Source organism: Phodopus roborovskii, unplaced genomic scaffold, assembly GCF_943737965.1.
Source record: "Phodopus roborovskii unplaced genomic scaffold, PHOROB, whole genome shotgun sequence".
NCBI lineage: Eukaryota > Metazoa > Chordata > Mammalia > Rodentia > Cricetidae > Phodopus > Phodopus roborovskii.
The window spans coordinates 4,850,665-4,877,092 of record NW_026126682.1 but is presented as its reverse complement, the minus strand read 5'-3'; the positions used below and the strand labels follow the sequence as shown (position 1 = coordinate 4,877,092).

The 26,428-nt window shown below is 40.0% G+C and overlaps 1 protein-coding gene across 1 annotated transcript; it reads left to right on the top strand.

Annotated features, from left to right (window-relative positions):
- The first annotated feature begins 8,591 nt into the window (after positions 1–8,591).
- On the top strand, positions 8,592–26,049 carry Steap4 (STEAP4 metalloreductase). Its single transcript, XM_051174591.1, has 5 exons — positions 8,592–8,705; positions 19,940–20,397; positions 20,966–21,493; positions 22,883–23,047; positions 24,356–26,049. The coding sequence occupies exons 2-5, from the start codon at positions 19,942–19,944 to the stop codon at positions 24,617–24,619; spliced, it is 1,413 nt and encodes a 470-aa protein (XP_051030548.1). The 5' UTR covers positions 8,592–8,705; positions 19,940–19,941; the 3' UTR covers positions 24,620–26,049.
- The last annotated feature ends 379 nt before the right edge of the window (positions 26,050–26,428 follow it).

Here is a 26,428-nt window from a genome sequence, read left to right as displayed (position 1 = left end):
AATCTTCCTGGTCACACAGGTTTTCCTTTCCTCCCCCTCATTTTCTCCTACTTCTCTCTCCATTCGCTGTCCTCCGCCACTTCACCTGAGCTCTGGGGGACTTGTCCCTTCCCAGTTCTGTGAGGGACTTTATATGAATCTCTTAGAATACACCTTGTATCCTAGTTCATCTGGTGATGTGAATTATAGGCTGGTGATCATTTGATCTAGGTCTAAAATCCATATATGAGTGAGTACATACTGTGTTCCTCTTTTTGTGACTGGGTTAGCTCATTCAGGATGATTTCTTCAAGTGCCATCCACTTGCCTGCAAATTTCAAGATACCATTATTTTTTTCTGCAGAGTAGTATTCCATTGTGTAGATGTGTCACATCTTCATTAACCATTCTTCAATTGAGGGGCATCTAGGTTGCTTCCAGGTTCTTGCTATTACAAATAGTGCTGCTATGAACATAGTTGAACAGATGTCTTTGTTGCATGGGTGTGAATCCTTTGGGTATATGCCTAAGAGGGGGATTGCCGGGTCCTGTGCTAAACTAATTCCCATTTTCCTGAGGAACCGCCATACTGATCTCCAAAATGGCTGTATGAGTTTGCACTCCCACCAGCAGTGGAGGAGTGTTCCACTTTCTCCACATCCTCTCCAACCTAAGTCATCATTGGTGTTTCTAATTTTAGCCATTCTGGCAGGGGTAAGATGGTATCTCAAAGTTGTTTTGATTTGCATTTCCCTGATAGCTAAGGATGTGGAACATTTTCGTAAGTGTCTTTCAACCTTTTTGATTTCTTCCATTGAGAATTCTTTCTTCAGTTCTGTACCCCATTTTTAAATAGGGTTATTTGGTGTTTTGTTGACTAGTTTCTTAAGTTCTTTGTGTATTTTGGAGATCAGCCCAAACAGGATTGGTAAAAATCTTTTCCCAGTCTGTGGGCTGCCGTTTGGTCTTGTCAACTGTGTCCTTTGCCTTACAGAAGCTTCTAAGTTTGAAGAGGTCCCATTTATTAATTGTTTCTTTCAGTGTCTGTGCCCATGGAGTTATGTTCAAGAAGCGGTCTCCTATATCAATTTGTTCAAGGGTACCTCCTACTTTCTCTTCTAAGAGGTTCAATGTGGCTGGATTGATGTTGAGGTCTTTGATCCATTTGGACTTGAGTTTTGTGCATGGCGACAGACATGGGTCTATCTGCAGTCTTCTACACACCCTCATCCAATTGTGCCAGCACCATTTGTTGAAGATGCTGTCCTTGCCCCATTGTATAATTTTAGCTGTTTTGTCGAAAATCAGGTGTTCATAGGTGCGTGAATTAATATCAGGATTTTCAATTTGATTCCATTGGTCTACCAGTCTATTTTTATGCCAATACCAGGCTGTTTTCAGAACTATAGCTCTGTAGTAGTGCTTAAAGTCAGGAATGGTGATGCCTCCTGAAGTTCTTTTATTGTATAGGGTTGTTTTGGCTATCCTGGGTCTTTTGTTTTTCCATATAAAGTTGATTATTATCCTTTCAAGGTTGGTGAAGAATTGTCACACCCAGCTTTTTATGTGTGTTTGGGGCAACTGGTCTTAGCTCTCTACACCAGTGAGACTCTTCTATAGCCTCTTTAACTTGTACTTTTAAACATCTGTGTGCATGTCCACGTGTGAATATGGATGTGGGTGAGTATGGGAATGCATGGGACAACCTCCAATGTTGGTCCTTGTCTTCTACCTTGTGTTGAGGCAGGGTAGCTTATCCTCTGCTGCTGAATATGTCAGGATAGTTGGCCTGCAGGCTTCCAGGGATTCTCCAGTCTCTGCTTCCCCTGCTTTGCAGGCTTGCTGGGGTTACAGATGCTTCCACTACATTCACCCCTTCGTGGGTTATGAGGACCAGAACACCTGTCCTCATGTTTGAAGTGTGCTAGTATCCACTGGGCCATCTTGCCAGCCCTCCACTTGTATTTTTAAGGAATAAGTACCTATTCTTTCAGTGCTTTCATATGTGTTGCCTGCTATGAAATAAACCCAACAAACAAATAGTGCCTGGGAGAAAAGGCTTTCTACTAGGTTTTCTCCTACATCCCTGATGGGGAATGTTCTTCTGTGTATAGGTTTGTCTCATTGGTTGATGAATATAACACTGATTGGGCAGGCAGGAAGTGACAGCATCGCTGATACTGCCACTAGCTAACTATAGAGGTCTGGAAGTTTGTACGGACAGGCAGGAAGTGATGTAGCTGGGAAGAATCAGAATATAAGCAGGGACAAACAGGAAATCTCTCTCTTCTTTGCAGAGATGTAGCAGGCAAAGGACATGCAGGTCTGGCATTCCTGGTAAGCCAAAACCACATGGAAACACTTAGATTAATAGAAAATGTGTTAGTAATTAAGTCAGAGCTAGTCAATAAGAAACTATAGACAATGGCCAACAGTTTCATAATTAAAACACTGTCTCTGTGTTTGTTATTTGGGGCTGACACGGCTCTGGGACCAGTCTGGCAGGAAAGTGCTCTTAACACATCCCCTTTAAGTCTTGAATTTTACACACACATTAACAAGCTACAGTAGTTAAGTCAATTGCTTGGGTGATAATGAGCCTATAAGTTGAATTATCAATATCTGTAATTGGACCAAATACTGGTCTGTATAGTCAGAAGTACACAGGAAAGACAGTCGAATACTGCCTCTGTCTTGGCCTTTGTCTTCCCTACTCTGGGCTCTTTCCTGCTAATTTAACCACTAATCCCTTTTGAGAATGAACAGGACCACAGGGCAGGGGAGTGGGAACACATTTTATTTGGTTTGTTTTGACTTAGTTTCACCTCCTCCTTCATATGTAAAAAAAATCTAACCTTTGGTTACTGGCACTAGACACAAATTGGCTTTGAGCTGAAATTGGCTCTACCAATTACAGTAGTTCCAGTAGGAACAGTGACCACCAACCAGATTGATTTAAATGTCACCAAGCAGTGGGATACATTAACATATTGCTGGCATCAGGGACAACACTGAGTTGGCATCTGTCCAGGTTTTAAGTTACTATAAGAACATTTTTATTCATACTGACTTCATTTTTCAAACAATGAAGCTAAATATTTTCCTATGTCTACAAACTAATTTGAACAACTTGTTCTTTGATGACATCCTAACTTAAGTGACCACCTCTGAGGTTAGCAGGTATTGTCTGAACCACTTTCAGAAGCCTCCAAAATTAACAGACCCTCAAACTCAGAGAGTTAGAGACCCACATGAAGAAGACAAGGCTTCACTTCCCACTTTGAATCCAAGAAGAAGCTGTAACCATTCCTCACACAAGGCTTTATCATTACAGGGGGGAAAAAACCCTCAGGACATGTTTTATTTTTAACTTCATATTGCTCTTCTCACCACCATCCAGTTCAGTCTCCAATACTGTAGGTCTCTGCCATATTTTCCATCAGTGCTTTTTTTGGCCACAGGTGGGTGGCAAAAATGTTTGGTTTTGCTCTCTGGTGGTGTTGGAGAAAATCCCAGAACATTGGTTAAAATAAGGTCAAAGAACCGGGCTTGTTACTATATCCTTTATAGTTTCAGAGACCAGAGGGATGGGGGAGGAGTCCTTTGGGTACTCTTCCCCATCGAGTAGGCAAGAAGAGGAAATAGAATTTCACCGAGACAGGAAATTAAATTGTAGCTGTTCTGGGAAGTAGCTGAGAACCTTCTGCAACAGAAATCAGCTCTTTACTCCAGCCCCAAGTCAACCACAAAGAACCTGAGAAGAAAGGATGTGTTTGGTCGCTGTTACCTTGAATGACAAACATCATTTGTTCTGACTACACATTGTAATAACCCCATCTCTACAGGAACATGACCTGTAATCAGAGAAAAATGACTTAGCTCATATGATGCCCATCCTATCTAGTCTATTTTATTAATTCAGACTATAAATAACAAATCCACATTAAAAAAAAAAAAAAGCCCAGGGTGGAGCTGGAGAAATAGCTTAGTGGTTAAGTGGTGTTCCAGAGGATCTGGGTTCAATTTCTAGTACCTACCTGGTGGCTCACAGCCATTTGTAACTGCAATCCCAGGAAATCTAAATCTCTCTTCTGGTCCCCACAGGCATTTGAATGTATGTTGTATTCATCACAACTCAGGCATATATGTACATACACATCAAATAAAAATAAATAAATCTTTTTTTTAAAAAAATGGTCCAATGTATAGAGTAATCTTTAAGCACAAAGCTCCAATAGTCTAGAAATCTCTTTCTATCCTTTTCCCTTATTTCCCATAAGTGGCTTATTCCTTGGATTCATATTCTGTTTACAGTGAGCTGGGTTCATAATCTAGCAGAACAACAAAGGGTGTGCTGCTTTCTAGGGAGTGCCAGGAAAAACCAAGTCTACCGTGTGCCATCACAGACCACCCAGCTGTGGACAACGCTCTGTGCTTTGACTGTATGCACCTAAGTCCTAGTAACTGTCAATGTAGTGTAACCCACAGGGACCAAAATTGTGCAAGGATACTTGTGAAAGAAAAATGAAAAATGCAAAAGTCGAAACTAGGCAAGAAGCAGGAGAAGGAATTTGCTGAGACAGAAACTTTCTTAACGTTTCAAATTTTAAAAATATTTTAAATTGCCTAGTAGTGGTGGTGCACACCTTCAATCCCTGCACTCAGGAAACAGAGGCAGGTGAATCTCTGTGTGTCTGAGGCCAGCTTGATCTACAGAGCTGATTCCAGGACAGCCAGGGCTCCACAGAGAAACCCTGTCTCGAAAAGACAAGAACAAATAAGCAAACAAAAAGCATTTTAAAGTAACAGAGCCCACAGTGCTGAATAGCTGCTGCTGCTTCTGGGAACTGAAAATGGCAAAGGGACTCTTGTCCTCTGCAGAGCCTGGACTGCAAGAAACACACAGAGGTATCAAGAGCACAGATGCTAAGCAAGAAAAAGACAAAATAGCCAATACATCCAGACTCAAATATATCTCCAGAGGAAGTGAAGTTCACACCATTTTAGAGTCATTTCCTTGAGTTGGGCAAAAATATCTCTAACAGTATTTAAATCTTTAAATCTCCTTTTTTTATTTTTTTTATTTTCTTTTCTTCATTCCTACCCTCCTTACTTGAAAAACAGATAGAGGGCAAATATTTAGGTGTATGTGTTTCTCCCACATGTTAATGATAGACTATTCTGTCCAGTGCTAGAACAGGAGTAAGTCCAGGCACGGAAATCCCTACGCAGGGTCTCTGATGGAGTGGAGTATCTGGAAGGTGTATTGAAGGATCTAATGACATAGCTACAGGAAGACTGACTCCTGCCAACACCAATGCCTTGGGAACTCAGGTTACTGGCATCTTTTGGAAACTTAATTTTCCCTTACAGCTAGGATTTTAAAGAAAAACTAGGAGGGTTATGAATTGTGTGTGCCTCCTAGGCCTAAAGGGATAATCAATCTTTTAACCACAAAATGAATAAGTCAAGTGCCTCTCAAGTTTAATACTAATAAAGGCAATTTCTTCCATCCTTCATTTCCCAGTAACTTAATCTTTCTTTTCTGGAACTCTGGTGGTTGCCTTTGGCAAAGAAAAGGACTTACATAACTGAAATATATTTGCCTCTAATAACAATAAAATTCAAATTTTTTTCATCTACCTAATAAAGATAGAATGTTACTGGTTGAAGGCTACATTTGAGAACACAATACGGTTGTCAATAATGTCAGTTCATGATGGAGCCAAAGCTGGTCTAGAAACCAAATGGCCTGCTGCATTGATCCCAGCTGTCAGTTCTTGGGGGCAGACAGGTAACTGCCCTACTCTTACCAATAAGAATTTAGTTAATCAGACTTCTCATACTAACAAGTTATCATCTCTTGGGCCAACAGTTGCATGGAACAGGACATAAGAGGAAAAGATAATAAAGACCTGAGACAAAACAGGTTGGGGTCTCTTGAAAAGAAGAATATTGCTTCGTTTCATTTTGTTTTTGTTTTCATTCATTTGCTTTTTAAGACAAAAATCTCAACATCTACCCCAGGCTGGCTTGCAACTCATAATCCTCTTGACCTAAAATCCTGAGTACTGGGATTTTAGGTCTGCATCACCATGAAAAGAAAAAAAAAAAGTATAACATTACTCTTGCAAGGAAAAGCTAACAGAGTTATGAATTGTGTGTCCTTTCTAGACCTAAGGGAAAATCAATCTTTAAACCTGTCGACATAAAGTACCAATTCTATATAGAAAAAGGAAATAGTTTATTCCAAGCCCAAAGTGAGCAACCATGACCTGAGGACCCAGATGCAGTGTTCTGCCACAGCAGAGGTTGGGGGGGGGGGTGGGAGAGCCAAGAATCAATGTGTTTACAAAATACAGCTGAGGGGTCATCTGGTAGGCAGGCTGCAGAATGCTGTTTTAGGTTTGGTGAGTATAAGTGTGTCAAACTTGCTGAGATATTTCAGTTTATCTCAAAGTCAACAATGTTAGGTAAGATAAAGAAGTGAGTAGTAAAAGACAGCCCAAGGTAACTTTGGTTCTTAAACTACAGAATGAAAACGTTCTATTCAGCTAAAGTCAAGTGGTTCATAAGATCATTAACAAAAGATGTCGATTCCTACCAAAAAGACCTACCATCCACAAACCACAGGATGAACAAACGAATCAAGTATCTACTGTGTTTACCACTCGGCCATTTACTACTATTACTTACTATTGTAAGCTATGTCATCACAAGCACAATAGTCTCTCAGCCAAATGAATAAATCTTGGAAACTTAAAACTTCCATACAATTAAGCAGCCTTGTGCATGTAACATGAAATTCCCAAAGGAAAACAATATAGTGGTCAGAATGCCTGGTGCCCTTGGCAACTGTTGTTTCACAGTAACTGTGTGGTATTCCATTGGCAGCTGATAAATCCAAATTCTAGATGTAGATAGCAGGGTCTGTGTGTTAAGAATCAGGTCTCTGTATCAAGGCTTAATGCCAGATGCTACCCCATAGCAAATCATCAGAAAAAGCACTGATAGCCCTACCAAACCCTGAGTCACCCCAATCCATCTAGCTCTCTACCTAGTTCACCAAACGTAAGGCCTCTTGGAGACACATACCTTTCTCTGATCTATGAGTCTTCAAACTCATAAAATTCAATGCTGCAAAATCAGTGGATTTTTTTTTAACATTCTTTTCTGGCCTAAGAATACTATCAGATGAAATCTTTGAAAAATACAATGATAGTGAGTAGATTTATTAACAAGCACAGTTGATATTCCTGATGTGCTACATTAGGTGTGATGGGAAACCATCCATGAGGGAGGCACAAACATATTAAGCCTCTTAATGTCAACCACAGCACTCAAAGTACAAATTGCATTGTATGAAGACAGAAATTATTTAATCACTAGTTATCAGCACAGGACTCTTCGAGAGACACTGAGGGCTCAGATGACTGGTGGGAAGAGTTGCAATTAGGAAAGGAAGAGACTGGTTTAGTTCCAATGTTCTGGGAAGGCGCTTCCCTGGATATTGAATCTGAACTTTGGAAAGACTGTCATGGAAGTTAAACCAACTTGGAGAACTCAGTATTGTAAGACTGAAAAAAGGCAGTATAGTAATGTTCTTCCTCCCCCCCTCCTCCCCACCCCCCGCCAAGTTTTCATGATCCTTTATGCCTTAAACTGGTGGATTTGAGCACCTCTTTAGAAAGATACACCAATCCAATTGTATAAGCCATCAGTCAAACCAACTGTGTATGTAGTCAATCCTCTGCAGCCATGTGGTTTTTTGTTTGTTTATTTGTTTTGTTTTGTTTCCATCTGTGGATTCCACAAACTATGAATCGAAACTATTTAGGAAAAGCTTTTTTTCATCTTTTCTGCATGTATGTGTAGGTGTTTTGTTTTGCTTTTTGGTTTTGTTTGTTTGTTTGTTTTCTGTTTTTGTTTTTTGGGTTTTTTTTGTTATTGTTGTTTTTTCTCCTTGCCATTCTCTTCCAAATAATAAAGTATGGCATCTATTTAGATAAATTTGTATTCATTGTCACCAAGTAGAGATGGTTTAAAATAAACGGGACGAAGGGTACTTATTATGCAAGGCTTGCACATACCTGGGTTCCAGTACCACCTAGGAACAACACCTGTGGATTTAGAGATAGATCTGCATTTGGAATGAAGACCTGAAAACTCTGGATCTTTCAAACTCTGACTCTGTAAGAATCAGGGGAAAGATGCCACCATTTCCATTTCATCAGGAGAGTCAAGGCTGCAACTAAGAGAAAAACCTAAGGTCCTTGCCCACATGCTGTTTACTTAGCTGCCCAGAGGCCTCTGGCTCCAACTGAAAAGAAACACCTACCTCCCTGCCCCTTTTCTTGGGCTGCAGCTAGCCCAAGAGCTCCTGAAAACCCCTTTTAAGCCCGGCTTGCCAGGGAAAAGTGGATTCATCTGCATGCCAGAGCTGCACAGAAAGTTCTGGTCCTTCTAGTTGCACGGGATTCCCGGGCTGAACTCTTCCCGGAAACTTTGCTTCGCTGCTTCTCTTGTGAAATCTAGTGTGTGTGTGTGGGGGGGGGGGGGAGGAGGTTGGGGGCGGGGAGGGCTCCCTCGGCTGGCTCTCTGGCTTTTTAAAGGCGGGAGCCCGAAGGCAGGCAAAGCACCGGCTGGCAACCTCGCTCTGCAAGCCTGGCCGCCAGTGCCCACCGCAGCTGCACCTGACCAACCGCCTCTGGGCGCCTCTCCCAAAGGTGGGTCACTTTCCTGGCTATTACCTCGACGCTTTCGCCAGAAGCCGAGGTCCCTTTTCCATCTCAGCCCACCTCCAGCCCTTGTTTTCTGGACCCCACTTTTCAGCCAGCTGATACTGAGATATAGGCAAACTACCCCCTATCTCTCACATAAAAAGGTCGCCCAAGGCTGTAGCAGGATCGGTTAATCCAGCCAGTCTTTACCTTCCTGAGGTTGTGTTATGCATCAAGGTGCAGGGGACTCCGGAGGGGAAAGACCCAGGGCTGGGCTCTTTCTCCGTCTGACTGGATTCGTCCAACTCTGAAGCCCTCGTGGGAGAGGAGCCTGGAAGAATGTAGATGTGCGGTGTAGCAGTCTAACACTACATCTGAAGAATCCCTCACCCGGACCTGAAATTGGGCAGTGGTTGTTTCTTGATCTTAATTTAAATACCCTTAAGCAGCTTCACGATGGCTTTTCCAGAGAAATACTGTTTGTGATGCAGTTTACTGCTTCAGGGAAGGGACAGATGTCTGTCCAGAAGCAGGTGGTAGGAGGTTTGGGGATTTTATTTTTCTTGTTACTGGCGTTTTTATTTTTCTCTGAATGGCACTTTAAAAGATGAATGGTGTGTCCTGGAAAGCAAGTGGCCTGAACCAAGGGGTGGTGGGAGTGTTTAGGGTTCTCTTCCTAGTTCTACCTGGCAGCTCAGTAGCTAGGTCTCAGTTCCTCTAATCTAAGTCGAAAGTGGATTGGTCCAAGAGTATCCACAGTCCAGCTCTACAAGGGAAAAAGCCCTAAGATTTGAGATGAGATGCTTCAGATGTAAAAGATGTTGGAAGTATAACCGAGTAATTTTCATAATTTCACAAGCTTTGTTTTTATAAGGAAACCACCCAGTTGTTCTCCCAGGAGCGTCTTAAAGATTCACCACATTTATCATTCCGAGAATGCTCCAGGCTTTCAAAACCATTCTTCAGCCTTGCCGTGGGAGAATGTCCAATTCTGTATAAATGGCAGTCATATAAATGTCACTCACATGAGAGAACATTTTTTTTTCTGATACAGTAGGTGTAATTTTGTAAAATGGCACATTTATTTGAAGCAGTAACTTTTTTGAGATATGGCCTTTGCAAGGCCCTGGGTTTTTCAGAACACTGTGATTTAGCACGGTGTGAAATCCTACCAGCATGCATTCCTCCTGCATGGCAAACACCAGCAGCCCAGAAAACAGGATGAAGCACTCTGTTATCAGACTTCCTTCAAGGTTGTAAACTAAATGGTACATGTGTACCTTGAAATTGGGTCATAGCACTTTCTCCATTTGGCAACATTTATGATTTTGCTAAAACTTACATAGCAACTAGCAGTTCAGAAAAAAAGCATACACGAGACCTGACCTCTAATGGCATCTGCCATTAATAAGTTTACTAACTGCCATTTAGGAGAAGCCAAATAGGTTTTTATAACCTTTTATTTAAAAAAAAAAAAAACTAAAATATTAAGCCCTGCAGTGTGGTGTGTATGGCTGTAGAGAAATGGGTTTGTTTGTGGTAGAACATTAGAGTGACTCATCACTCCACATTACCTTGTCTCTTGAAGGATTACCCTTCACTTACCCTATATCATCAATTCCAGTATTTAAATGATATAGACGTATACATAGCTGATTCTGCAGTCGCAGAAACGCACGTCAGTTTTTCATGGTCTTCACTATCTAGTCCCCTTCATAATAAATTCAAGGACTGGAGACATGGTCAGCGAGTAAAATACTTGCCCCCAAAGCATGGGGATCTGAGTTCAAGTCCCCAGCACTCTCATAGAAAACTGGTTCCCATGGCACACACGTGTCTCAGCACTGGGGTTGCTGCACTAAGTATCCCCTAGTCCACTGGCCAGATAGCTTGGCCAAATCAGTGAGCTCCTGGTTTACTAAGAACTCTGCACAGGAGGAAAGCTAGATGGGAAGAAGTAGAGGGGGACAAGGGGGGCAAGTGAAATTAATGGAGGAAGGGGTGAATATGTTCGGAATGTATCATGTATATGTATAAAAATATTATAAGGAGACCCATAATTATGTATAATTAATGTATTCTAATTAAAACATAGGATGGGAAGCAATCCAGGAAGATGGCAAACATTGACCTCTGACCTCCACGTACATGTGTACACACACAAATAGATATTTGTGCATAGACCCAGTTAAGTAAATGAGTAAATTTAGCTACTTTTATTGCTTTCTATAAAAAAAATTTTTAAAGTCTGAAAAAAGAATGACAAACGTCATTTGAGAGAGAAACAAAGCCAATAGCAAAGACACAGTCACCCATCAAAGCTAGATGACTTGTTAGGGCTCTGAGTTGAGCTGTCATCTGAGGAGCCCATTTAGCACCTACAGCCTAACAAATTAATGATCCAAGTATCCAATCATAATTCCCACCACAAGAAGCAGGAAAAAGAAGTCATAGTCACTTTTTCTGGATGAGCTTAGGACTTATTCAAAGATTAGACTAGATAATAATAGAAACAAAGTTTACAAAGACAAGGTCTCTCATGTTACCTGTTCGCATCCAGAGAGACTGGCTCTTTAGTCAATTATGAACTTCTCATGGTGTGTGAAACCTACTGAGTGCTTCTCAGTGACTTTTAGGTCATTTCCAAATGGTTTTAATTAACATTTGTTCTTTTGTTAAGAAGAAGCCAGTACACAAAGAATAAAACTAAGTAAATAACCAAAGGATAATGAACACTTAAAGCAATGTGTGATGAGAAAATTACTTGGGCTATATAGAAATGATTTTTCATCCAAAATTGTTTAAGAATAAAGAACAAAGAGTGCTTATGCTGTTTGAAGATTGTCTTTCAGAAACATGCCATTGAAAAAAGAATGCACTGGTGTACTAAAAGAAATATTTCCACTGTAATTAAGAGGGTAGGACATTGACATCCCCATCTAAATTCTGCAGAGTTTATTCACCCATGTGTGGCAAGCTCTTTCTTCATTCTGCTTTGACAGGAGCATATTTAAGAAAAGTAACTTTGAGAGGTGTATGGTTCTTTTAAATTTAAAGGACATCATTGTTCCTAACATCAGAATGAAGTTCACTTTTCTCCTTAAAAGCAAAGAAAATGTACAGAAAGGGTAATTTTGAAAAGTTAAGAGCTGTAACTACACATTAAAAGAAAACTAAGAAGTATTTATCTAAGTATATAACACATCTCCAAAAAAGAGTTATTAGTGGGACTGGAGAGATAGTTCAGTGCTAAGAGTACATACCACTCTCACAGAGGACCTGAGTTCAGTTCCCAGTACACATGCTGGGAGATTCACAACCACTTATAACTACAGCTCCAGGGGAATTTAATGCCCCTGGCATTCTTGGGAACCTACACACACACACACACACACACACACACACACACACACACACTTAAAAGTTGATATTTTTAAGATGTTAGAACACAAACTAGATAGTCTCCTTGGTCTCCGCACCCAATATTAAAAGAAATAAAATGTATTAAGAACAAAATTAGGGCTCCTAGCTCACCCTTAGTGGGCAAAGCTATGGATTTAGGGCATAGGATTATAATTAATGCTGAATGGAAAGCATGCATCTTTCATCTACATTTGCTGTTTATACGATACGGGAACACCGAACTTACCTTTGAGCCCAAGTTAAATGATGGCTAAAACAACTCTTACAGGCTTTAATAAATGTTCTTGTCCTGTCTCCAAGCGGATCAGAGTCTGTGATGCATTCCCCCAGTGTCTGTGCATCCCTGTGCTTGACCCTCACACATGTTTGTGGTTTGCCTGTAATCTATGCTCTCTCGAGCTCCCTGAGAATGGGACTCACTGATTCCTCGCTTTGTCCTTTTTGCCTAACACAATGCCTGGCACAGAGAAGCTGTTGTAAATATCCTGGAAATATGAAAATTTACCGAATCCCTCCTGATAATACTGACTTCTGTGTTGGAAAGATGCTACCCAAAGAGTTACATAAACATCGGGAATGGATGATACCTGTAATCTTTCAGTTAACATAGTCAAAGGTCTGATTTTTAACCCTGCCATTTGGAGAGAAGTTTAAGGTTGTTTTATTTAACATAGAAATAATGAAAATTATTATAGTTGTTCTTCTATTAATAGATGAAACTGTAGAAATGGTGTTTCCTTTGCTTTCATACATTACTGGGCTGGCATAAAGTGTGAAGTCCATGGACAATTCAAAAGAGATTATTCATGTCAAAGCATTCTTATACACACAAACTCACTACTGAGTTTCTAGTTAACTCTTATTCAGTACAGAAGTTCAAAGGTGATTTGTTTATCAGGCTCAATTCTGTGACACATAAACAAAAAATAGTATAGGAAACGGAAAGATTGAGACAAAGTTAGTTCCGTAAATGGTTCATTGCAATTGACAATAATGTGCCAGTTGTAGACTTTTCCTAGGCCGAGATTCTAAATTATTCTTGCTATATTTTTTGAGTCACTTCTGAGAAGCTGGAAGATATTTTTGGTGAGGGTAGAACACAAAAACTCCCTTTGGGAAGCAAGAGTCCACAGTTATTAGATTTATAGGCCAAATTGTGTTGGCCCAGAAGGAGAGTACTGAAGACCACATAGATTGTTTTCAAAATTAGCCTGGGAGCCTTTGGAGAAGAGATGCCCCTAAAGGGGAGATTTAGATATAAAATACACTCAAGATAAGAAAAGTGGTTTCATCTCTCCACCCAGTTAGTTGTTCCCCAACTCCGTGGGCACGGGCCATATTTGACAGAAGGGAATGAGAGGTAGGGAAAGCTCTGGTACTATGGTAACTGGCTGTCTAAAGAGGACCACCCTAATGTGCAGCATTTGGTGATTTTTATCCATATCTGATTTCCCCTTCTACTCAGCAAGCCAACTCTACCCACTAGAGGGAGCCCAGATTAAAATCCTGGCTATTACAAAGGGAAAGTTCTGCTGGGAAGCTTGTCTATCAGGGTATAACAAAAGCATGGTGGAAACTGTCTACTTCTTGTGATTCTTCTATAGCCATTGGGGCCCATCCTTTAGAGAGATGCTTTTCAATTGGCCACAAATGTTAGCCCGACGATGAAAGACTAAACAACCCCACATACACACACACACCCCAGAATTCCTAAAAATGGCAAGGAGATATTTTAAAACAGAATGAAAAGCCACATGAGGAGGGTTTCTGAGGAGGCAGGAAGATGAGATACACAGAAAAATCCTTCTGTCCCCTAATTGGCCTAATTGGTTTAGCACTTATCAATAGCTAGATAATACTTCCCAGTGTCATTTACGGGTGTAAATTTTTTAGACAAACTCACTTGAAAATTAAAATTATTAAACCACTTCCTAAACATCTCTGACAATAACCAGGTTCACTAGCTGAAACTAAATGTTTGGTAAATTGCTGGAGATACCAAATTAAGCAGCTGCTCATAGAATGCAAATAAACCAGGTAGCCTGTAGTCAGCGAGAGAATGCTCTCTCTGCTGGTGCTGACCTCTGGCTCCTGCTTCTGCTGTCAAATTGTTGGTGACCTGAAGATTTGTAAGTTGGTCCAAGTTTAAAATGCCAACAACGGTCATGGTAAATTAATGTGATTGAATCTGTTGTCCATGCCATGTGCCAGGCACATGATCTAACAAGCCCATTGATATCTAACCTACATGGCTAGGAAACCATAGAGCTCTCTTACTTTACCCTGATACTCAGTGTTGAGATCTCAGTGTGACACCATGTATCCACACAATGCTCAAACAAACTAGAATATCAATAAAGAACTGGTTAAAAGTAATTTTCTGCACTAGAATTAAAATATATGATAGGCCTAGATTACTGTGGTGTCACCCACAGAACTACCATAGTTCAGTTACCATCACAGCTCATTCCCAGCTGTGGGAGTAGATGAACCACACAACCCTGATGTGCAAGTTATTTTTAGTTACACTCTTGTAACTTGATCAATTTTTGCAAGGTAACTACATCATCATCAAATAAGCTTTCCTGAGATAAACAGCATTTCTCACAAAGTAATTGATATGGTCTACTTTTTGGCAACTAACTAGCAATTGTATAGATGAGCAGTGTTAAGACATCAACTTATGGATGAACTTTGCAGGGCACACCTGTTGTCTTAGCACCCAGGGCTGCAGCAGGAGAATCCTAAGTTGAAGGCCAACCTTAGCTATACAACAAGTACTAAGATAGCCTGAACTACAAGGCAAAACTATTTAAGAGAAACAAAATGTCTGTGAATGTATAATATTAGTAACTTTAAATAGTGACCAGAATGTTTGGTAGAAATCACAAAATGGTGATTTATTCTGCTGTGGGCTTGCTGGAATTTTATTTAAACAATATGGTCAACAACATGGGCAACAATATGTATGTGTGAGAACATGTACACAAAAAATAACATTTATATACTTACTTTCCCACCTGACTACAAGTGGCCAACCAGTCAGACCTGAATTTCTTAGTATAAGTGTTTTAGTGTGAATGTGCTTCAGGTGTTGCAAAGGATATAGTTGCTCTAAAAATTACTTGTTATTTAGCTGAAATTCAAACTTAATTGGAATTGTGAGATTCCTCCTCTGAATCTGTCTTTACACACATATGAGATATATTGTCTAATTAGAAAATGGGCAAACATCTGGATATGGTAGCTCTTATCTATAATCCCAGAATTTGGAAGACTGAGGCAGAATGATTGCACAAGTCTGAGACTCCCTGGATTCTATAGATTTCTAGGCCAGACTAAACTAGAATAAAACTTTATCTCTGGGGAGGAAGGTGGAGGGGAGAGGGAGAGAGAGAGAGAGAGAGAGAGAGAGAGACTGGGCAAAAGGCATGCAAATGGCAAGTATGTATGTAACAAGATGTACAGTATCATCAGCCATTAGGATAATGCTAATTAAAACCACACTGAAATAACAAAATAGCTAAAATGAAAACTACTGGAACTCATAAATTGCTAAGTAGAAATACAGAACTGTGCGACCACTCTGGACAATGGTCAAGCAGTTTCTGTAAAATTCAGCATGAATTTGCCATGTGACCCAGTAATTGTGCTGGGGAGTATTGCCCCAAACAAATGAAAATTTATGTCATGCCAAAATCTGTACATGAATATTCACTGCAATGGCCCAAGTTGGAGACAACTAAATATCCTACATTAGATGAAGATAACTCTAGGACTGTGATTGCAACTCAGGGGTAGATTATGTGCTTGGCATGGGCAAGCTCTAGATTTGGTCTCCAGAAACATGTTTAGGTGAAGTTTGTGTTCATCTCTTCTGTGGAATACTCACAAATGATGTTGGAAAGCTGCAAAAACTTGGATGAATCTCAGGGGCATTACGCTAAGTGAAATACAAAGAAATGAAGAGAGCTATCAGCTTGTTTATGTAGCATATGGTATCATTTCTGTAGCCTTCTCAGAAAGACAAAAGTATGTCTTAATGGCTTCCACACTGGATCCCACTCTGGACAGAAATGGCCAAGGCTGGAACTGTCTGTATCGTCTAGCAGGTTGCCCTGCAATTCTCTTTCTTGTGGAATGCCTCAGAGGGAGCATCTCTAAAGAACACTGTCTGAGTTTCCAATGCCTGGGGTGGAAAGCAGAGACACAGGAACAATATTCTTCACCTCAACCACAATTGGTTCTGTGCCCATCAACCACTTGGCAGCTGACTATTTGTATGCTAATCCCTGGCCAATATAAACCTAGGATTCCTGTGAAATCACTCTGCATCACGTCCTCCTCCTCCCACCTTACCTGTGTGTCTGGTGTGTCCTCCCCCAAAACCTTGCACTTTGGCCAAGGACCCTCTCTGGAAGGTGTGTTCATAAGAAGTACACCAGTCCTGGAAGTTTTCCAAGCTAGGAAACTCCTTTCCAGTTACCCAGATGATGGTTCCCTCAAGGCTGAGAGAAGAGAATACTATTGTTTAAATTCTTTAACCCACTTTACCTTTGGTAAACGCTGTTTCAGCTTGCTTCCTTTCTTACTCTTCCCTGTTTCCCTTTATGTTATTTCTAAGGGTAAAGTATGGTAGGAGATTTTGGAAAACTGAATAAGACTCCTTACTACCTTCATGAACCCATGTTTACAGGCAGCTATTTTGATGCACAAATACATCTGACATGGGTGTGACAACCATGTTTGTTCAGCACTTATTGTAAGAGACACTCTATGCATATATCCTATTTCTGTGAACACCTGCAATTAGAATATTTTTTCCAAAAGCTAAGAATTAAATTGCTTCAAAGAATTGTTAATGTTTCCCACATTATTTATTTTATCATTCCAATCATGGCAACTTTAAGTCTGATAACATTTTTCATGAAAAAAAAAAAAACTACATTTTATCCTGAGTTACCCTGCAAGTAGAGTGATTAAAAAAAAAGTGTTATGTGCCGATGATGTATTAGAGACATAATTCTGGGGAAGTGGAGAGGAGGGCAGAGGGCATGGTCAAGGAACATGGGAAAGACAGTACAAAAGGGAATTAGATTTACCGTAGCCACAGGTAATGAGTGCTTGGCTCCACTGCGGCCATGTGAGGGGCCCGAAGAAATGTGTCTGATGGAGTGCCAGAAGAAAGAGGAACCATGGAAGAAACTCAGGGTCCACAGAGGCCAGTTCCCTGCTGGTTTGTGGTACCCCGTGCGTGTTTATGCCTGAATGTTAGGCAGACACAGGTCTCAGAGAAGCCCGGTAACAAGAATCAAAAGGTATTACATACAGACCCAAAACTGAGCTTCTACTGGCAGTAGAACTAGGAATGTGGCCACAGTGTCAACCGTAGAGTCTCTGCAACTTCCTCAAGTAATAAGGCAGTGCTCCAGGCATAAGTAAACCACATTGCCTTTTATTAGGGGCAAACTTTTACATCTGCAGTTTGTCCAGTGACAACTCTAAGTTTTGAAAGTGAAAATTAATTTCTAAGGTTGGAGTGACAGCCCAAGGATGTTACTTTAAACTGCAAGATGGAGAGACTACTAAATTAAAATGTGGAAAAAGTATTATAAATAAGAGAAATGTATACTTAATTTCTATATCTGTGTTTTGATAAGTTCATCTGGTATAAAACCATTTCATACAAAATTTTATTTATAAAAAATAAGTGACTAAAGTGGGCATGTCCTTATCACTAGTTCAAATTACCTTTATATACTTAAAATAATCAGTTATAAAAGCATGATTAATGCTAAAGTTATATACTTTGTATAGATATTAATTAAATGATTAAGGGGTTATATTCCTTAGATACTGAATAGATAAAATAACCTATTAAAGATAACTAGCTTATTGAGCATTCATTCTCAAACACTGTTCTGAGATACACAAATTAATCTAACCCTCAATATCTCTTAAGCAGATATTATCTGTCACCTTAAAGATGATGAAGCTGGGTTTGAAAAACTTGCTGAAGCTGTGTTGCTAGGAAGAGTCAGTGCTAAAGTTGTCTGAAGAGATAGATCTCAATCAGTAATGTCATGTCTTACAGGCACAAGGACCTGAACTGGATGCCCAGACCCATGTAAAAGCTAAGCTAAAGGGCTTTTATAATCTCAGCATATGGAGAGAGGATACAAATGGGGCCCTGGGTTCACTGGCCAGCCAACCTAACCTTGCTTAGTTCAGGGCCATGAAAGACCCTGTCTGAAAGGAGGTAGACAGCCTTTCCTGAAGATAGTACCCCAAGTTGTCCTTGGGATCTACAAACACACACACACACACACACACACACACACGTTAATGAAGAAACAGTGCCACAGAGTCAATATCTTAATTTTTACAAAATTTTACAGAAAGTTAGAATGCACTAATGGTCTGGTTCACCTCGAATCACTGTGTTTGCAGAAAACAGTGAGGATAATTGCCATAAAGAAGTTAGCCTCTCATTACCAATAAATTCACCAGTTCTTACTCATTGTACATAGGAATCCAAATATGAGAGCAAAAACCGTTAGGATAGAGTAATGGGGGAAATGAAGAGATGATAGGCAGTCCTTTGACACACAAAGGAGGTCTATAGAACAGAAAGATGACTGTGTCATTCCGGCAGCCTGAAGATTGGAGCTATAAAAATAGCTGCCCAAGTTTGCTATATACTAGTTTGCATTTATGGATGCAAAGAACTTTTCAAAAGTCAACATGCTTACATATGAAGAACCTTGCTCATCCCCAGATAATTTCCCATATGTGTTCATGCCCTTCTTGATACTTGCTGAGGGCATCTCCAGGTAGTTTGTAAAAATCAATTTGTTGGTTATTCACACTTTCTGTGGTGCTACAGAAAAGTCCTGTATTATTTTGTCATCTTCTCCTCCTCCTCCCCTTTCTTCTTTTCCTCCTCCTCTCTCTGGCTCTTTCTGTCTCTCTCTTCCTCTCTTCCTCTCTCTCAACTCCTGTTTGACTGTGAAGATCTGTGTGTTCTGCAATTGCACAACTTCAGACAAGCTCAGAAAGGGAAAATTTCCAAAGTTTCCTTTCCCTTTTTAGAAAAAGGTGCAAGCTTTATGTATGTTTCATGATTGACATGAAAGCTACAGTGACTGATCACCAGTTATATTTGGTGTGGAAACTGTGCACCAAACTCAACTGAATTTTACTGTCAATGCACTTGAATGAATGAAATAATGTCTTTGGGCAACATCCTCTCTGCTCTAACCCCTCTCTCTCTCTCTCTCTCTCTCTCTCTCTCTCTCTCTCTCTCTCTCTCTCTCTCTTGCTTATTGGTTACACTTTAATTATTCAGCCTCCTTTTTATCACACACTGCCTGAAACACAGGGAGGAGCCTGCTCCTTCTGACTTCCAAATTCCATCCTGCTCATGTTTAACAAATATTTGTTAACTGTCTAGCCAGTGCATTTAGTTTCTCAGGACAGAAACTAAATCATTGAAAGTCAGAGTCCCTACCCAAAAACAAGCTTCTAGATTAGCTAAAAGTTTCTATTAGAACTTGAGAAATTAGAATTTGAGAAAAGTTTTCCTGAAGAAAGACATACTATCCTCCAAAAGAATAGAGTAGCTTAGATTATTGTGTGAAGTTATAGAAACAGCAGCACTGAACACCGATTGTGCCTGGATTCCCAGGCAAGACGCACAGTTGCAATTGTAAATATTGCACATTTTTCTGTTAATGTCTGGGGGTGTCTGTTACAAGCTGATGATCTGTAAGTCCTTTTGAGTTTCCACGCCTCTAATTTCCTTTGTTTGCTTTCAGTAATGGAGAAAACGTGTGCAGATGTGTTCCCTCTGACAACCAATTCCTCAGAAAAGCAAGAGACTGTCTGCATTTTTGGAACAGGGGATTTTGGAAAATCCTTGGGATTTAAAATGCTTCAATGTGGTTATTCTGTTATTTTGGGGAGTCGAAACCCCCAGGTGTCCAGCCTCCTGCCCAGGGGAGCAGAGGTATTGAGCTATTCCGAGGCAGCTTCAAAGTCTGACATCATAATCTTGGCCATTCACAGAGAGCATTACGATTTCCTCACAGAACTGGTTGACCCCCTCAGAGGAAAAATATTGGTAGATGTCAGCAACAACCGTAAAATCAATCAGTATCCAGAATCGAATGCCGAGTACCTTGCTCAGTTGGTGCCAGGAGCCCATGTGGTCAAAGCATTTAACACCATCTCAGCCTGGGCTCTCCAGTCAGGAACGCTGGATGCAAGTCGGCAGGTAAGATTAAATGAACTTGCATTCAGCCTTTCAAAGGTGAATGTTTTTATATGTACTTAGCTGAATACAAATCCAAAATGAAATCCCCAGTAAATATTTCATTCTCTAATATGTGCTAAGGACAACTTTATTGGTTTCCATAAGAAGTGTAGTCTTGTGTGCCTTGATGTTTATTAAGTTTCATGGACTCAAATGATGTCTGAATCTGGAGTCCTCTTGCCCATACAGTAAACTCACAGCTTGTTGACTCTTTCCACTTTAGTGAAATTGGGTTTATTTATGCCACTGAGATTAGCCATCATCATAAATGATATATGCCCACACTCAAAAAAAGATGAGACTAGTTAGGTCACAGTGAACTTTACCCTATAGCAGCACTTTGTGCCTAAAATCACACCCAACAGAAAAGCATGGTCTTGGTTCAAAACATCTTACTAGATGTGTTGATTCTATATCTCTGTTTTGAAAATGGTCCATTAGTATGTTATTTTTCCACATGATACTTTATAAAGTTTAATGATAATTATTATTAAATAAAAAATATCTGAAACTAACTCTTTTAACTTAGGTGTTTGTCTGTGGGAATGATAGCAAAGCCAAGCACAGAGTGATGGACATTGCTCGTACCCTTGGACTCACTCCATTGGATCAAGGATCTCTTGTGGCAGCCAATGAAATTGAGAGCTACCCTCTGCAACTATTTCCTATGTGGAGGCTCCCTTTCTACTTGTCTTCTGTGCTGTGTGTCTTCTTCTTTGTATACTGTGCTATACGAGAAGTGATATATCCCTATGTGAATGGGAAGACAGATACTACGTTTCGCCTGGCTATTTCCATCCCGAATCGTGTCTTTCCTATCACAGCACTGGTCCTGCTTGCTTTGGTATACCTCCCTGGTATTCTTGCTGCCATTCTGCAGCTCTACCGAGGTACAAAATACCGCCAATTCCCAAACTGGCTTGACCATTGGATGCTGTGCAGAAAGCAGCTGGGCTTGGTAGCTCTGGGATTTGCCTTCCTTCATGTCATCTACACACTTGTGATTCCTATTCGTTACTATGTACGATGGAGACTGAGAAATGGAACCGTTACTCAGGTAAATTTCTACTCCTCTGTATTTCTCTACTCCTTATATCAAAGCACAGTCTTGCTCTACCACAATCCATTTCACAACTACAGAGCATTGCTTCCCAAAGTCTGTTCTTCATTTTGGATTTTTTGGGGGGTTATTTGTTTTGTTTGAGATAGTTTATGATTTAGGGCTGGTTGGCCCCAAACTCATGATCTTTCTGCCTCCATCTCCCAAGTGCTGGGATTAGGGGCATGAATTGTCAAATCCATCCAGTATTTTCATTTTTTTTAAAGTATCAAGAATCAGAAACATTATCCCTGGGCTTGCAAATGAATCCAACTATGATCACATAGAACCACTGAGAATAAAAGTTAGATTCCTGAGTAACTTGGCTCTAGATCTGTAATCCTGGACTCACAGAGATACTGAAAAACTGGCAGATTTGGAACTAAAGAGTTCCTTTGAGTAAGAGTCAATAAGCACAAAATCTAAGTTTTCAAGCTTCTGTTTTTATGTAAATTTCTTCTTTAAGTCTAAACCACTGTCTACTAACTATGGAGTCTGCCCAAACATGTGCTACAGAAATACAACAATTTCACAAAAGGATACTTAGAAATCCATTCATATTTGACTGTGAGAAGTTGTCCTCAATAGCCATAAAAACTGAACAATTCTAAAAAATAGCAAATATGCTCTTATGAATATTCAAAGGCAAAATCAACTCAAGTAACCTTTCAGGAATTACAGCAGAGATGCTACAAGTCCACTCCAGTTTAGAAATTAATGATCTTGGTAGAGCTTGCTGCAGTCTCAAGTCACCAACTCACCAGCACTGTGTCCACAAGTATATCCTCACACATTACCCTAACAAATGCATGCAAGGTTCTTGAGTAAGGTTCACACTACATCGCCTTATTCCTCTCACAGTGTGATACAAAAGATTTAATGCTGAATTATGACATAATCAGCATGAAAGGCCCAAACTCTGTGTGTGTGTGTGTGTGTGTGTGTGTGTAAGAGAGGTGAGAGAGAGAGAGAGGAGACAGAAACAGAATATACCCTAAACAGAATATAAAACCAAATTTTGAAGTGATTGTTTGAGGATACTATGCTTTGTTTGAAAAACAGAAAGCCCCATGCTAAAGAAGGTTGAAATGTATATTGGCTTTGTTTTAAGATGTATAGGGCAAATAAAAACTTCCTATGTGACCCCTGGAAATGAGAATTATAACAAAATCACAGAAGAGCAATTACCTTTTCAAGTGTAGTTTCTTGAAACCGTTCCTAAGTGATCAGTAAGGAAAAATACACAATTTGCTTTGTGCAAGAAATGTGTGCAGAGGTGTGGTTCAGTCCCCCTGAAAGAGTGGGGTGTTGGGACCATCCATTTTAATTGTTTTTAACTTTTCATAGGCCCTGACTAATAAAGACTACCCATTTAGTACCTCTACGGCCTGGCTTAATGATTCCTACTTGGCACTGGGAATCCTGGGATTTTTTCTGTTTCTTCTCTTGGGAATCACTTCCCTGCCATCAGTAAGCAACATGGTCAACTGGAGAGAGTTCAGGTTTGTCCAGGTAAGTGTTTCAAATTTAAATGTCTTAGTACTGCAACATGAATACAGCTTTTTACAAATATTCTATTTTTCTCTTTTATCATGTCTGATTGTTCATTTGATCATCTTAATTTCCCAGTCATCTCATTAGCTGTTCACTGTGGAAAAGGAATTGAGAGCCTGACAGGCAGACTCCATAAGGGTTTCATTTTCTGCTTAGAACAACTTGCCAAGATTCCTGACTACCTCCAGAGTTACCCCTGACACTATAGAGTGAAGAGTGCCACAAAGCTATTAACTAAGTGTGAAGGCATCAGGTAGAAGGTGAAAAAGACCCCAGAGACAAAATTTCACCTTCTAAATTCAACCTTACAATCTGGGCATACTGATAAGAAAAGGCAGATTTACCCTAAAGCTTAAAACTCCAAACAATATTCGATAAGCATCACTACCCTAGACTTATTCCTGGTCTACATGAGAGAAATTCAGCCTTTCCATGTATCAGCCAGCAGACACCTTATTAAAGGTAGTAACTGTTCCTGGAAACCAGTGGGCCTCACAGTGCCTGTCACATCCAGAGGAGCCACAGAAGCACAGAAGCATCACTAGGAAACTTTTTGGGCCACAAGCCCCAGGCACCACCCAAGCTGAGCAACCAGAAGGTCTGGAGGTGGAAGCCAACAGTTTGTTTGAAAAGCCCCCCCCCCCGAAAACTCCCATGCATACTATAATAAAACAGACCACTAGTAACTGAAATTAGCTTTGGTTATCAAATCCTGAAGTTTCTTCTAGGGGCTAAACGCAGACAAATTCAAAGAATTCGGATGGAAAAGAAAAACTGAGCTTCAGAACTCAGAACTCCAGACCCACGGTTTAGAAATATTTCATCCTGGGATAGAAATCAGCTAGCATCTGGTTTTGACCAGTAACAGAGATGAATGCAGAGCTTTGGAAGTCATTTGTTTCTGATCTCCAGATAAGGTGATCAATAAAAGAATTTTCCTCTGTGGATCAAAACAGTGTATTTATGTCCCCTAACTTAAAAGGGTTTACTCCTAGAACTGTTTTTTGTTTTGTTTTCTGCTTTTTAATCCAGCCAGGTGAAGATAAAACTAACATGTCATCAAATAAATAAATCTTTTTATGTTTTTAATGAAATATTTATCATTCTGTAGAAAGATTATAGTTCTTTCTAAATCTAGCAGTGTCCTAAATATTATAATAGGGTCATGTGTTTATGTTTGCTGACAAGTAAACTTCCTTGGCACAAAGTGCTTTGCTTTAAGATGTGGACGATGTTAACACCCATGTTTTTGGTTTTTGTTTATAGTCCAAACTGGGTTATCTGACCCTGGTCTTGTGCACAGCCCACACTTTGATGTATGGTGGAAAGAGATTCCTCAGCCCTGGGATCCTAAGGTGGAGCCTTCCTTCAGCCTATATTTTAGCCCTCATCATCCCATGCACAGTTTTGGTGATGAAGTTCATCCTCATAACGCCATGCATAGACAAGACCCTCATGCGCATCCGTCAAGGCTGGGAAAGGAACTCACATTACTCAAAATCAGCACTGAATGGAAAAACAGATATTTAGAACCAAGATGAATTTGTGGGGATTTCTGAACTCCTATAGCAAATATTTGGAGAATAAGTGTCCAGTTGAGAAAGCACTCTCTCTTGTCATGATTTATCATCACAGAAGGAAGCATTTTCTGGCCCTGAAAGACTTCTGAAGGGCACACCCCATCTCCTCTCTTGTGATTACTCACCTCAGACCTCCCTCACTTCCTTTCCCAGGAACCCTGGGGCTGAAGTTTCACACTATGAAACCTCTTAATTATGGGCAACATGCATGACGTAATGTTTTGCAAAATGCTAGGCCAGTGTATGCAACTTCCTTCTCTAATTCAAGGGCTAAAGTACTTGGGGAGCAAAAAGGGAACTCTGATAGTCATCCTAAAGGTGTCACTTGGCATGCCTAAAGAAGAGGCCCAAATGAAGTAAAAATAACAGGAACAAGGCTTTGTTTTTGTGAGGAGTGGTGATCATAAGTGTTGTCATACTGATCTTGGGGTATTTTGGTTTGGGTGTAGCACTAAGCATCAGGCCTAGGGCCTTATGCATACAAAGCAAATACTATATTAATGAGCTATACCTCAGTCCTGCCATAGTGAATATGGAGTCATTTGTATCCCATGATTTTGTTTTTACCAATATGGATACTTACCGTGGGGAAATATTTTTATAAAACAGCAAAAATATCTGGGTTATCTTAAAGTAAACCATTCCTTGGATCTACAGAGATCTATGTAGTTGTCACAAGACTCTTCCTCTACAAGGAATGGGTTGAGTCTGGCTAAGAATGGAGAGCTCCTGAGCTCAGGAAAGTTTGAGAGTGGAGAGATCCATTGGATTTTTCAGTGTGCAAAAAGCAAGAAAAGGGTTGAACAAAAATGTCAAATAAGCCTTAATTGTAGCTAGTAAGCTAAGCAAATGCTATGACGTTTCACTGTGCTTTTTGGTATTATTGAGGGACTTTGGTATGCATGATGCATTATATAGTCTAAATACTGACCAATATTAGGCACCTGTGAAACCAATTTCTAATAAATGATAAAGCTTCCAAAATCTGTCTTTGTGATAATTTTGAGGGGTGAAGTTTTAAGGAAATTATCTGAAACTGTTGTTGTGCTAAAAGCATAGCTGAGAAAATTGTGGGATGCTGGGAACAGCTGCAGCTGATGTGTTGTCGCCAGCTCTGCCTTCCTGTGTGGATAGTGCCTTTCCCAAGGTGACCTTTAGCAGGCTCAGTATCCTAGCTCTAGCCTGGAGCTAAAAGGAGATTTTAGCACAATCTTCCCACGTGTCACTGAAATAACTAAAAGGCACTGGGTTTGACATTTTTCTGCCTAATCTACAAAGGCTGTTTGTTTTTCATTTTGTTGGCTTTTATTATCACATATCATACATGATATCATACATTGATCACAATCCAAGATTTTATATATAAAGCTTATATTATATTAAAAATTGCCATTTCTTTTTACTGTTGCTATAATAGAACATGAAGACTGTATCCAGTTTTTATTAAAATGACAATGGAGGTGAAGTCTTTGTACTAACAATCTATTTCTATATTTTCAATTATTTCCTCAGAATATTTTCTAAGAGTTAATAATACAAAAGTAAAGAATATTTGGTAACACTTGCTGTATTGCCAGTTTCTAATGTGACATTCTCAATTCCCTTGGCACACCATTACAGGTTTGAGGTTTGACTTCAATTTGTGTTTTCTTATATATAGCTATAAAGACATGGAGGCTATGCTTCTGTAAGTTGCCTTTGAAGAGCCCATGCAAGAATACCAAGAGGCAGAGTATGGGGACATCCCTGAAGATGGAGG